Source organism: Dromiciops gliroides, chromosome 5, assembly GCF_019393635.1.
Source record: "Dromiciops gliroides isolate mDroGli1 chromosome 5, mDroGli1.pri, whole genome shotgun sequence".
Taxonomy (NCBI): Eukaryota; Metazoa; Chordata; class Mammalia; order Microbiotheria; family Microbiotheriidae; genus Dromiciops; species Dromiciops gliroides.
In genome coordinates this window covers 14,684,368-14,698,752 of record NC_057865.1, presented here as the reverse complement: position 1 = coordinate 14,698,752, position 14,385 = coordinate 14,684,368, and the positions used below count along the sequence as shown (strand labels likewise).

Here is a 14,385-nt window from a genome sequence, read left to right as displayed (position 1 = left end):
GGGGTATGAATCCCTCCTCAGACCCTCACTAGCCTTTCAGAACTTCAATTTCCTCATCTCTGAGTTAATGATCATTGTACTGCCTGACTCACAGAGTTTTCGTGAGGAAATCATTTTGTAAACCTTCATGTGCTCCAGAAACATAAATGAACTTTTTTCCATTTGTTGCTGCTGTTTCTCCCCCTTCCCTCTCCCCATCCACAATCCCCCCTCAGTCATCCACTGGCATCTGAGAGATCAAACTCATGGGTCTTTGTGCCCTGTGTGGCCTTGACATTCTCAAGCAAGAACACCAGAGAATCTTTTGACTTCCTAACATGCGATCTGCTTGATGGGCTTGGGTTCTGGAGAAAATTCTCCATTAAAAGAAAAAACAAAAGCAAATTCCTTGAGATCTTATGGAATTATGAGACCTCATGTATAGCAAGGACTCCTCTTTCTCTAGAAGCTGTAAGGTGTGCCTACCATCATTTCCAGGCATTCCCAGACGTCCCAAAGTATCATTATCCGTTTTACAGATAAAGCACGAGAAGATCTGAGAAGTGATCCGCCTTGGATCACAAAGCTGGGCAGTGTCTCAGGACAGATTTGGGCCAAGGTCTCCTCCATCAAAGTTCAGGCTCTATCCCTTACATCCCACTGCCTTTCAATTAAGTGGTTGGACATTCCCATTTCCCAATACCAAGCGCTTAGAAGACTTACTCAAGCAGCCTTGTCTACGCAGTCACTCGGAGGCCTCCGCAGCCACCCTTGTTTCCTGTCACTCCCTAAATGGGAAGGGGGGATTTGAAAAGCTGTGTGTGCAGATGCTCGAAAAGTGGGACAAAGTGGTCAGCCCCGGCAGGGCTCTTCAAACCAGCGCTGCTCGCGCAGACAATGCTTTCAAGACTCGTCTTATACTAAACGAATCCATCGGAGTTTTGCCGCTTCGGTAAATCCCTTGGCCGCCTCTGGAAAATGAGGGGGTCCGGGCCAACGCTCCTTCAGACCCTGAACTTCTCAGAATCTACTTGTTACATCAGCAGAGCTTCCCAACTGAGCGGCCCGGGGAGAGAGGCTTGGACAGCTCCAGGCTCAGTTTCCCCCTCTGCCAAATGGCGATGACAGTACAGACGGTCCCCAGCCCCCTGGTTCGTTGGGACAGGAGGCTCCACAAAGGAGTCCTTCGTTTGAAGGGCCAGCTCTATAACCAGGTGGCACATTTGATCGAACGCCGGGCCTTCATCTTGAGCCTGTCCTCAGACATGGCCAAACCGTGTGACCCTGGTCAAGTCACTTCCCCCGCCTGCCTCAGTTTCCCCATCTTTAAAATGAGACAGAGAAGGAAATGGCCAAACACTCCGGTTGGGAGTCACAGTACCCAACAGCAATCTGGCGGGGGAGGGCTTTGGTTTCGGGGGGCGTGTCCCGGGGCGCAGCGGGGGCACTTAGCACTTAGTCTTTGCTCCGGGAGATACAAGGAAGGCGAGGTGTGGTCCCTGCCCGCGTGGGACCGCTCCGGCCTGGGGGACGAGAGGCAACCCCCGCGAGCTACGGAGTGAGGGTGGGAGAGCGCCCCAAAAGGGGCCGGGAAAAGGTTCGAGTCGGAGCTAAGAGGGGTCTGTGATGGACTGACTGCGCTCCTGCCGCACCCACCCCCTGGTTTAGAGAGGAAAGGGCCTCAAGAGGGGCAGGGCCGAAGCCCGAGGTCAGCGGAGAGCGGGCGATGGGCCGGCCTTGGACAACCGGGCGCAGGAACTCCTCCTCCTTCCCCGCCCCGTAGCGGCGGAGTCAGGGGCGGCTCCGGGCGGGGCCGGGACGGAACGCTCTCGAAGCCCCGCCCCATTCGCGCCTCCCCCGCCAGCCGCACAATGCCGCCGCCGGCGGTGGGGCCAACATGCGCACGCGCTCCGTACGGGGAGGCGGGCCCTGGGCGGGGCTTCGCGACGCCGAGCACCCGTCCCGCCCCCAACACGCATGCCCCGCCCGGGCCCCTCCCTCGACCCCGCCCCTCGGCGCGCGCGGTGAGGAGAGCAGGAGGCCGCGGCGGCGCGGCGGTCGCCATTTTGCTCGAGCCTGGGAGCCAGCGGGAGCGGAGCGGCCGTTACCGCCGCCCCCTGCCCTCGGTCCGGTCCGGTGTGGCCCCGCGCCGAGCCCTGCCTCTCGTGGAGCCCCGGTGGGAAGAGCCCGGCCGACATGAGTGATGTCGAGGAGAACAACTTCGAGGGCAGAGTGAGTACAAAGCGGCGCGAGCCGGGCGGGCGCCCGGGCGGAGGAGGCCGAGGCCGCGGCCTGCACCGGAGGCGGGGGCGGGGGCGGAGGCGGGGCGGCGCCCCGGGGGAGGGGGCCGAGGCCGGGCAGGGGGGATGGGGGGGGGGGAGAACGCGGCTTGGCCGAGGCTCGGCCTGCGGCCGGGCTCAGACTGCTCGAGGCCCGCTTGGGACGGTGGGCCCTTGGGGGGGGGGGTCGGGGGGCCGGGGGTGGTCTTTCCGCCCCTTCCTACCCCCCCCCCCGGCCCCGGGGCCCTCGCCTCCGCGCCCCGCCCGGCCCCTTGCTCTCCAAACCGCTGCTGCCCTCGTGGGGCGGGGAGGGCAGCGGAGGTGAGAGCCTGCGGGCCCCCGGCTCGAGGCCTGGGAGGAGGGACGCTCACCCTGGACAGAGGAGGCCGCCCGGGAGGTCACTGGGGCCGGCCTTCACCCGACAGAGGAGGAAACGGAGGCTCGCCGAGCCCTGGTCCCCTGGGGGGCCCAGGCCCAGAGGCCCCGTAGGAAGAAGCGGGCGCAGTTGTAGGGGCCGCCAAGCTCCTGCGGACCCTTCCCTGGGGAGGAAACTGAGCCCGAGGGCTGGGAGGGACTCGAGAAAAGCCCCCGGCCAGGCCCTCCCCCCACGCGGAGCCGGACCCGAGCCGGCCGGGGTGTGCGGCTACCACGCGCCACCGGTGACAGCCCCCTAGAAGCCGGGCTTTGCTCACCTGCTGGCAGCCGCGAGACCCCCGAGCGAGCGTTTGGGAGCCCCCCCCCCCAGTTGTAGAGTCTAACTTAGGGAATTCAGAGTTGGGTTTCAGCCGCTCTCCCTGTGGAGGAGCCCAAACAGTCCCTAAGCAACACATGCCGTGCCCGAGGGGCTTGGCTTCCTCTCCCGGAGACGGTAAAAACAATTCAGGTGTTCACTGGAGGGAGGCAGCGAACAATAATAACTCACAGCAGTTAGCGCTTCCTCAGCATTTTCCTCACAACAATCCCAGAAACGGAGTCTTAGAGATTGGAACTTGTCTGTGTATGGTCATACAACTGGTGACAGCTGGAATTCCAACCCCAGGCTCCTTCCATTACACCAGGCCACGCTTCCCAGCTGTACTGAGCTTTCTGGAACATAATCAAATAAGAAGGTCCCTTCAGGGTTTGGTTTTGTTTCTTAGAAAGGAAGATTTTTAAAAACATTTTTATAGTTAAATGATTCAGACCGTTTCTGATACATAGATGGAAAATTATTTTTGGCTGGTTATTTTGGTGTAGTGTATTGACCCCTTTGAGAAACTTTGTAAAAGTTTTTTAGCAACAGTATTTCTGAAAAAACAGAAATAATATTATTTTAAAGGAGCCTGGCACAAGAATAATTTGCTTAAATTATTGTGGCACCCAGTATCCCCCTAAGAACAAAACCCAACCCAAATTCATATAACGGTTTCTACTTTTTGACTTTTCATTTAACATTTTTACTTATACTGTGCAACTATCAGTTTTATATGGTTGTGTTCCATTACTCATTGTAGAATAGAATACTTTTTTTTGGTAGTTAGGTTATATGTTTGCTTCCATTTGTTTTAAAAGAAGTTGGGAATTTTTTAGTATGAGTCCTGAAGCCCAGACTTCCTTCTTCAAACCCTTGCCCCATCCCTCAGCCTTTGTAATTAACAATGACAGAAACACTCAGAATGCTTCATTCTGAAAGAACTTTAATAGTTCATCTTAGCATTTTGTATTGAGAAGAGAAATCTTCCTCTCAGTAAGGTATAAATTTCTAGGCTTTTGTGAGAGGACCTGAGATAATGTACCCTTCTATTTTAGCCTAGCTAAAAATAGCAATAATCATTGACAGGCTAAATTTAACATGAAAAACATTTTTGTTGTTTTTCCATTTTCATTATTACAGTCTGTTTGTATTCACAGAAAAAATTATTTTGTCACTTTGAATAAGTTGTATACAACTCTAATTTTAATGTGACAACACTAAGCTGAAAATCACCTTTCTTGTCAGAATTTGTATGCCATCTCTTCACAGGATTGTTGTGAGGATCAAATGAGATAATGTCTAGGTATTTTTCAAAACACTCTTTAAAATGTCATATAAATGTGAATTATTATTATATTCCTTTATAGTTTTAGTGCATTATTTTTGATAGTGGACCACATAGGTGGTTCTATTTTGTGGGAGGTTACAGTAGAGGTAATGTGGCTAGAGAGCTGGCTAACAAGACTTTGGTTCAATTGAACAAACCATTGGTACAGGGAGTTTCCCCTAGAGTTCTCTAGGCCAGTGAAATCCACAGGTTGGGTTCCTGTTCCTATTATTTAAAGGATAGCTTTAAAATGGAAATCTGGTTTCTATAAAAGTAAAATGAGCTTGGGAGGTATCACAGGTGAAGTAGAAGTAAACCAGAAAACTTTCAGGTTTGGCTATTTTTCCTTTTACTAGACTGTTTTTCACTAGCACTTCCTGTAAAATCCACATACTTTTACAACAGAGGCTCTTTTAGTGGCAGATCACAAATTGGCACACTGTGAGGTTTGTCATATTGTATAATGCAGCATAATTTGTTGCATCTGATTTGAGCTTTAATATTTCAAGAAGGCAATGTTTTCTGAAAGGGCAACTGAAGGAATAAATCTTCCTTTGAGGGTAAAAAAATGGAGAAGCATTGTACTTTTATGCTAACAAAAAGTATGGTAGAAACCATTAACAATATTTAGTATTTTTACTATTGGGTTAAATATATTTTTCCTACAAAGGTAATAAAAGGATTGCGCTTTCCCACTTTCATTGATAAATTAGTTTGCTTTTTAAAAAAAGGAAAGCAAAATAAAATGCGCCCATGGTTTTTCAGAGCTGTTAAGACCAGCTTGAATGTTAAGTTTGCTGATTATAATAGCTGGGATTTTCCCATTGTAGGTGAAAATGTTCTTTTCATCTTGAAAGATGAGATGAAAGAAAGCTCTTTGGGAAGGGAAATATGGTTGGTTGAAAATTATTACAAACTACATTACTTATTTTATGTGTTTATCCTTTGAAACATTCAATCAGAAATTGAGTAAAATTTATTATGCAGCTACTTAGCAAGGTGCTGTAGTCCGTACAAGAATTTCTAATCTTAAGGAAACAGGACAGTTTTAGAATAGTACCTAATCAGATGAATAGAGGAAGTACAGAAGGAATTCAGGAAATGAAGAGATCATAGAATTTAAGAGGTGTAAGGATCCAAACAGGTTATTCAGACAAGGACTTGACAGTGTTATTTTCTTCACATTCTTAGTTGAAACTACAAAAACATCTTTTCCCAAATAATTAGGGTTCAAATTTTGTTATCAGCACTGGACAGCTCCACTTTAGTCTCACTGGAGACCTGCCTGAAGGCTCCTCTGTTTTCTTTTTAGTGCCTACTCCAAGTTAAGCTCTGGGTAAACTGGAAGGGGGCGAGCCGCTGGACGTGAGGATTTCAGATGCATCAGAGCTTTTTGTCCAGGGTGTGAAGCTCCTTTAGACCTTTCCAAAACTTTTTTTGAGATGCTTGTTTGTCCCTACTTTGGGGAGACTTTTTTGTTTTACTTTTTGTTTTTTGGTTGTGTTGTGTTGTTTTTGTTTTTGTTTTTTAGGAAAGGTGAAAAATTGTTCCTGCTCTTAAGTTTGGGGCTGGTTCCTAGGTGTACAACAAATTTCCAAGTCCTTATATCTGGTCCACTCCCCTTATTTTTATGGAAGCTTGAGATCCAGAGAGATTGTGACTTGGCTCAGGTAGTTTTTAAAAATACAACCTAAAAGAGAGAGAGAGAGAGAGAGAGAGAGAGAGAGAGAGAATGTAAAAATGCATCCTAAACAAAATCAGTTAGTGGCTCAGTTGGAAACAGAATCCCAGTCTATTGGCTTGAAGTCCAGTGCTCTTACCACTATACCATATTGCTTATTTTGTAAACTACAAGTAGTTAGGGAAGGCTTTGCTTAGTAGATGGAATTTGAACTGAGCCTTCTATGGGTTGGGTAGTATCTTGATAGTTGGAAAGTCAGGGAGAAGGAATGTCAGGTGTCAATAAAGGGACCAGATTGAAAAGGAGTGGTAGTGAAGAAAAGGTTGTCTGTACAAGGTGGTGTGAGATAATGGAGAGCTTTGAATGCAGGCAGGCTGGGAAGTTTGGACCCTGTCCAGGTAGGCAATGTCAAGTTTTTTTGATCTCTTGAATTGAGAGGAGTGAAAAGAACATAGCAAAAGCGAAAGGAGTGTAGCAAACATGCTGGTGGTGGTGTGCAGGATGGATTAAAGATTCAAGGGAGGGGGTGGCTCGGTGGCGCAGTGGATAAAGCACCAGCCCTGGATTCAGGAGGACCTGAGTTCAAATCCGGCCTCAGACACTTGACACTAGCTGTGTGACCCTGGGCAAGTCACTTAACCCCCATTGCCCCGCAAAAAAAAAAAAAAAAAAAAGATTCAAGGGAGGAAGGAGCCTACTACAGAAATTCAGGATTGAAATGTGTGATTTAGGATCGTGTGACTTAGTAAAAGAATTGGTAGTGGGAATAGAGAGCTGTGTGAGGCTTTTCTAACAATTCAGGAAAATAGTTATGGCATTAACAGAAAAGAAGGAATCCAGGAGGAAATCTAGGTGAAATAGCCTGTAGAGAGTCAAAAGTATTCAGAGCTAGGAGGCTAGGGATGTTAAGTTGTTCATTTAAGTACAAATTATTAGTTGAAGTAGTGGGAGGTTAGCCTTTTTTTAAAAAAATGTTCACAAGTCTAAAATGTAACTTTTATTTTAGTTTAATAAACTAATTATGCCTTTTTAAGAAACAGTAAAAAGGTTGAATTAAATTTTTGCTTCTCCATCTTTATACCTATTTATTCTGGTGAATCTTAGGAAATGGACTGGTTGAAAAAGTTTTAGGTATTGTTTAAAGAGGATTGTAAGACAAACCCAAATCCTTTGCTTTACCAGAGTTAGAGTTTCAGGGGCGGATAATCCATGTTCATTTTTCCTTTTACCAGCTTTTTCTAGTAGAGTTAGAATGACTAAAAAGAAGGAAGAAAGTAAATGGGGTAATGAAGTCAAATTTTTTTTCTAATTACCTTTAAGGTTTGGTGAGGGAAGAGGCTGATACTTTAAATTTGATTAATCCCTTTTATTTCTTAACACTATAGTAATTTCCAAGTAGAAATAATGTAGTTATACCTCTTAAGACTCCCTGGCCTCTTGGAATCCCTAATACTTCAGAGTTTAGCTCTCATACCATCGTTTCTTGAAGCCTCTTTCCTGATCCCTCTAGCTGTAAGTTGTAATAAGTACAAAATTATATTGTGCTTATTTTGCATATGCCCATAAAGGCATACTGTAGCTCTGACCTTACTTTTTCTTTTTGTATCCCCAGAGCTTTGCACAGTGTCTTGGCTTGTAGATGCTTAATAAATACTTATTGATAGCTAATGATTAGACAGTCATCTCCGAAGATGAGTGAATAATGCTCATGTCTTCCACCCCTAAAGCAAACCCAATTCATGATATCCAGATTGCATCTTGGAGGGATTTCAGCAGACAGTTTCAGAAGACTCCTTTTTAAGGCATGTTGGAGAAAGTCACAAAGAAGGAAGAAGGCAAACAGGGAGTTTGTGTGAAATAAGGTGTTGGAAAGCTAGGTGGGCACCTGGCTAAAGAGGAGCTTGAATGCCAGGATCAGGAGACAATAAATTACATGGGACATACCCCTCCCCACCATCCATGGCCAGCCTTGATTCCCTTGTGTAACTTAGCGACCAAATTGACCAACTAAGTGAGCACAAATAAGTTAAATTCACTTAAACAGCTGATGGAGAATGAAGCAGTATTTCTGGAGGAAAATCGTGGTAGCTAAAGCCAGCAATGGAATAGTATTTTGTTTTCTTTTCCTTTGTCGCTTGAAGTGTTATAGGGAGATGTCCAGTCCTTGCCACAGCAAAAAAAAAAAAAAAAAAAAGGTGCCAGCTACTCATCAGTTTAAACTATTTTACAGTGTTCATCATAAATTGCTAGTGTAATTTTAAAATAATAAGAAGGGGGGGGCGGCTAGGTGGCACAGTGGATAAAGCACTGGTCCTGGGTTCAGATTAGGTGTCAGACACTTGACACTTACTAGCTGTGTGGCGCTGGGCAAGTCACTTTACCCTCATTGCCCCACTAATAATAATCATAAGAAGAAGAAGAAAGGCTTACAGTTTTAATTTCACGAATCGTTACAAAAGCTAACTTGTCTTAATCCTTTCAACTTTGAAAAAAGTTTATTTTTTAGACAACTTTTCAAACTGGCATTGGGAAAAGTGAAAAGATACATTTGCTAATCTGTAAATAGGCTTGTTTGAGCTTATGTTTAATTTATTTATAGTCTCAAAATTGTAAGTGCCATTATTTATGGCAGTTAGGGCTACCAGGATTTGTATGGGCTTTTTGGTAGGGGATGTTTTAATGTTCTCTCTCCATGCTTCCATTTCCTTGTAACATACACTGATTGAAAACACATTAAAGGCAAAGATCTTTATCTCCTAAAGTTTGTGCCTCTTTTTGAGGGAGAAAGTGTTAGATTTTGAAGAGGGCAGTAGAAAAACAAGGAAGCTCAAATGGAGCAGATGCAAGTTTCAGTTATGGATTATAGTTTTGCATTATATCAGAGATATATTTTTAACTGTGTTGATGCCCAGACCTTTTTCCAAAATGTGATTGAATAAAGGGTTAAGCCCAGTAGCTTGGGGAAAAAATTACCTAGGCTGGATGGGTGCCCTCAGAAAAATGCAAAAGGAGTTCTCTCTGGATGGTGGGTGGAAGGGAGCCTTTTTTTTAAAAAATGAAATAAAATTAATTACCTATTATAGGACAGTTTTGTAGTGCCCTTAGAAACCTTTCATCCTTCCATTTCTCCCTTATCAATTCATACACTTTCCCAAAGCTCACCTGAGAATGGGAGGAAACGTTTTGCTAGCAACTGTGTCCCAGCATCAAGTACATTTGTTACTCCATTTCCTCTTTTAAAATATTAAAACCCTCAGGATGTAGAGAGTTACCTCTTTAAACTGGTTGCTTTTTTTTTTTTTTTTGGTGGGGCAATGAGGGTTAAGTGACTTGCCCAGGGTCACACAGCTAGTAAGTGTCAAGTGTCTGAGGTCAGATTTGAACTCAGGTCCTCCTGAATCCAGGGCTGGTGCTCTATTCACTGCACCACCTAGCTGCCCCCTATACTGGTTGCTTTTAAGACTGATTTTCATCTTTTGGATTTAACAGAAGTAACAAAACTCAGAGTGGGAACATTAAGATGGAAACAGGAATCAGGCAACACTGGAGAAAAGTTAGGAGAGGCACAAGGAAATGGACTGTAGGAGTCTTTCCTTCTCAGTTGATTTGACTTTTGGAGTTTGTTTTGTTTGTAGGATGCTTGGTTTCCCTAATGTTTGGTTTTAGCATAAAACACTGAAATTAGAAGAGGAATGTTCTGACCCCTGACTCTGTAGGAACTATAGTTTAGAATATTCAGAAGAATGTTCAGAGTCTAAGCAGAGTGAAAACAAGTATAAGAGAAAACAAGTGGAATGGGAGAACTTGAAAAGTTCTGGATTCTTTGGGAAAACACATTAAATTCCTATTACTTCCTAATGTTTGTTCACCTTTTTAAAAATCACGGTCATTTCATTCCCCACTAACCTTTTGAGAACAACTAAAGATGCAGTTAACTGCTGAGTTTGGAAAACACGCTCAAGATTTTACCCGAGGGGTAGAACTCTTAAGTGTTGTCTAATTTAAGAGTTGTCACATTCGTGTAACTCTGACTCATGTTACACTTTAAGTGCCAGTCCCAAAGTTGTTACTTTGAAAAATGATACTGTTTTTATGACATCAATCATGATTCTTTGACTACTGTTTTCACAACTTGCTTCTTTTCAAACTCCAGAATATAAACCAACAGACACAATTTTAACAAATGGGTAATTTCTTACTAGTACACCGGAAATTTCACCCTAACGTAAAATGTAGCATACAGCTCTAAGATTAATGAAAGGAAATTCACATTTACAGAATCATAAATTGAGAAATTATTCTTTTAAAGACAAGTAAAAGCTAGGCATGGTGACCCCTAATTATGATACCAGATACTTTGGCTGCTGAGGCTGCCAGCTTTCTTGAGCTCTGAATTTCCAAGCTGCAGTGGATTACAACATTGGGTGATCTCACTGTCACCAGTGTGGGGGAACCTGGGGAGTTAGGGCAGCCTGAGGATGGGTGACTTGGCCCTGGGCAAGGTTCCAACAATTGTTAGTGAAGTGGCCCTTGTATTTTCACCCTGAGTGAGACAGACCCAGCCCTCAAAAAAAACCTTTTTTTAAAAAAATAAAGGGAATATGCAGTTGTCAGTTGGTGGCTCTTCTGTTATACTGAATGGAAAAAAAGATCGCACTTTATGATCAAAGGAATCACACAGAAGATTTTCTTTGGAAAGGATTCTCTTCTAGTAGGTTCTGCTTTAAATAAGCTATTATGGGATCCTAGAGGTAGGGCCAGGGACTTTTTAGTTTATAAGCTAAGGGATTTAAAAGAACATACTTATTTGGGATAGAAAGCGATATCCTGTCTTATCTTGACCCAAAGAAAGCTCAGCTGTTCAGTCTCTTTCGCCTATTAAAGGCAGTCAAAGACTATAGAGGGAAATTGCTCAGGTGACTTTAGTATAGTAGTTCTAGGGGCGGCTAGGTGGCGCAGTGAATAAAGCACCGGCCCTGGATTCAGGAGTACCTGAGTTCAAATCTGGCCTCAGACACTTGACACTTACTAGCTGTGTGACCCTGGGCAAGTCACTTAACCCCCATTGCCCCGCAAAAAAAAAAAGTAGTATAGTAGTTCTATTTTTTGAGAGATATTCAGAACATTCCTTTTTAAAAAATATATAATAAATGATTTTTTTGCATTCCTAAGTTTTAAAATAATCAACTTCTTAATACATATCTATGCTATAAGTAACATTCCAGTAGATTTGAATTTCTTTTAATTTTACTGCTGAGTCTGAACACCCAGTATAAATTTATTTGAAAAGTGACAGCATCCACTTGACCATCTATTTCAACTGGACAGCATAGTGTTTAATATTGTTAGACAATGTCAATCAAGCATTTATAAAAGCAGCTTCCTGAGGTTGGAGTTCTTTAAGAGCAAGCAAAAACTAGAAGGCCCTTCTAGTTGTTTTTTAAAATAAATTTATTTATTTTATTCTGAACTTAAGAAATAAAACAATCATTTCCGTAACAAAATGGGATAGAAAAACAGAGGATTGCCCTGAAATTGCCAGTGCACTATGTACAGCTTGCCATTCTTTTCAAATATTACACCCAGTTATCATGCAACTCTCCCCCCATACCCCAAAAGTTTGAGATGGCTAACATTAGACATAAAAATCTTTGTGTGTATACACACACAGTGTACCATATATATGCATATGTATGTACTAGTTTTTTTTAATTGGATTTTTATTAACTATTAACATTCTGAATCTTTGTCTTAGGAAAATATTTCAAATTAAGACCATTTCATCTGTTGGTTGTTTAGATTAGAAGGATGATTATCACTAGCTTTCAATAGAAGGTTTACTGTGGTCCAATTGTTTCTGCAAATTTAATGAAAAACACCTAAAGCTTCACAGCTTTTCATTATTCAGAACAGCTTAACCCAGTATGAACTAAATTAAACCCATTTATTTATATTAAACAGTAACAAACTTGTACTGAAGAAAAATTTTAAAATACATTTTATAAAAAGTTATTTGTATTTTATCTTGTCTAAGATAAAAATACTTACTGCACCTAGTTATTGTTTAACTTTTTCTGGAGGCCACTCACAAAATATTGTTTCATTTGGCACATGAGTTTTGGTGGTTTTTAAAATAAGTTTGATTATGTCAGTGTTTTTTTCTAGACCTGTTGCAGCAGCATTTAAGTACCATTGTCCATGGTACCCTATGAAAAGCATTATCACCTAGACTTTCTGCTTTCCAGAAGTTGATAGTTTCTGTGTGAGTAACTAAATGCTAAAGTTACCATGTGTGCCCTGGGGTGGTTGAGGAGCAGCTGTGAAAGCTCTGAGTTCAAGGAGGGAATGGGAAAGATGAAGGTGAGGTTGGACCCTTTAGAAGCATTTGAAACAGTCAGAGTGGAGAGCTTACTGTGGCTGGGAAGCTGGGAAGGCTGCTTCTAATTAGTAGTGTGAGTTTAGGAGGGGAACTTAACAGGACTTAAGTTACTTAAGTTGATCTATCTGAAATGAACATAGTGGTAAGGAAGGAGCATGCTGGCATGTGAGGTTTAGGAAGATGAAGTAGGTAGAGTAAGTTGATAAAAGGATTTTTAAAGAAGCACTGCCAAACTTCCATATCTGTTCTAAGTGTCAGAAATTTTTATGTGAAACTTTATTATCTGATAAAATGCTGAGTAGTCACCATTGCTTTTTTTTTTCTAGTGAACTTTTGATATGAAAATTAGAGTTTAAAACATTTCAAAGTGTCACTAAGATAATAGTTTGTTAAATTAATAGCTTTAAACACAGTAATCCTAGTGGAAAAAAATTGGTAGTTTTCCAGTTACTAAATAACCTTCTGCAAGATTAAGATGGAAACTATACTAAGATGAGGTCCTGAATACAAATAATGGCCTAAGATGCATATCCATTCAGTCATTAAAATTTTATCCTATTAGGGAAGAGAAAAAAATACATCGCACAAATTGTAAGAATGAAATAATCAGAAATTGTTTAACTTTAAATTCTATACATTTAACTTCCAGTATTGCAAAATATTTGTTCAATACTGAAAAAAATACTTAATCAAGTTTTCTTTAAGGTTTCCATTGACCCCGAGAGCAAGTATATGGTGTTGGTATGAAATTGGGATCATAAAATATATTTTATTTATATTTTAAAAATAAATTAGGTGTAGTAATGATTCTCAAACTTTTAGTCTCATGGCCCCTTTATACTTTTAAATATTGAGACCTCCCCCCACAAAAAAAAGAACTTTTATGTGGGTTAAATCCAGTTTTGTGCTGCTAAATGTTTAAGAACTGGCTTTCCAAACACATCATACACTTTTTTTTTTACATCATACACTTTTAAATTTAATCTTCATTAATAACATTTTCTCTGTCACTTAAGTCTAGACAACGAACAAAACAATAAATCAAGGTTAAATTTGCCAGTTTCAAAGTATAAACCTTCACACCAAATATTTAGCAATGAGCCACTAGGAACTGGCTCCAGCACATCCCTGGCTATCTATTGATATTTACCATAGTTTTGTTCTCATAGACATTTCTCCCCCCCCCCCCCCCCCAAATACCTCTCGACCATATTTTGAGAACCACTGGCATATAGCACAAAACAAAAGTACTGCAGGAGATAGTTTAAAGCACACAGTTTTAATACCTGGAACATATCATTAATGTAAAAGAGACTAATAGCACTACAAAACTAATTTTATGCTGAGGAATCTTATTTATAAGAAAGTATACCAGAAGGGAAAGAGACTTTTTTCTTTTTTTTTTTTTAACACAAGCATAGTTAATTTACCAGCGTTTGAGACTTCAGGCTTAAGAGGTGTGTTTACAAACTATAGCCATTCTGCTTTGAGGGGGTTAGAGATGGGGAAGATCCATTCACATATGGAATTCTGGTGTGGAAACTCCCTCTACTGATTGTTAACTTACCTGTAAATTATAGTCATAGAGTTATTGCCAAGGAAATACTAAGATGTTACCTGTTCTTGGTCAGGACTTGAATCCCTCAGCTCTTCTCAACTCTTAGACCAGCCTTCTGTCCATCACAGCATGCTGTGGCTCTTTGGTCAGTCCTAGTTTCTGAAATGCTGGCTGTGTTGCTACTTTGGTGAATGAAATTGTACCCATGCTCGTTTCATGGTTATGGGAACTGGAATAGGGGATATGAAACAAGGTGGAAAATTTATTATAATAAGGAAGTAATTAAATGAGAAGGAAAGGTAGAAAACCTAAATTTGTTGTTTTTTTTTTTAAATTTTCTTCAGAGTATGATAACTACCTTTAGCCAATTGTAATAGATACTGACTGATGAATTGATTACTTTCAAATCAGGGCCTTGGGGTTCTGATTACAACATTGTCCTGAACTTA

The 14,385-nt window shown here is 42.1% G+C and overlaps 1 protein-coding gene across 6 annotated transcripts in view; it reads left to right on the top strand.

The window, feature by feature from the left end:
- Positions 1 to 2,008: 2,008 nt before the first annotated feature.
- The window catches only part of TRA2A (transformer 2 alpha homolog), a 31,339-nt gene continuing 18,962 nt past the window's right edge, over positions 2,009 to 14,385 (top strand). For 2 of the 6 annotated variants that reach the window (XM_043965742.1, XM_043965740.1), the window contains exon 1: positions 2,009 to 2,211. In XM_043965742.1, coding sequence (XP_043821677.1) covers positions 2,176 to 2,211 — 36 coding nt within the window. In that variant the 5' untranslated portion in view covers positions 2,009 to 2,175. The remainder of the gene's footprint in view (positions 2,212 to 14,385) is intronic. The other 4 variants (XM_043965738.1, XM_043965737.1, XM_043965741.1 and 1 more) reach the window with 3 other exon arrangements.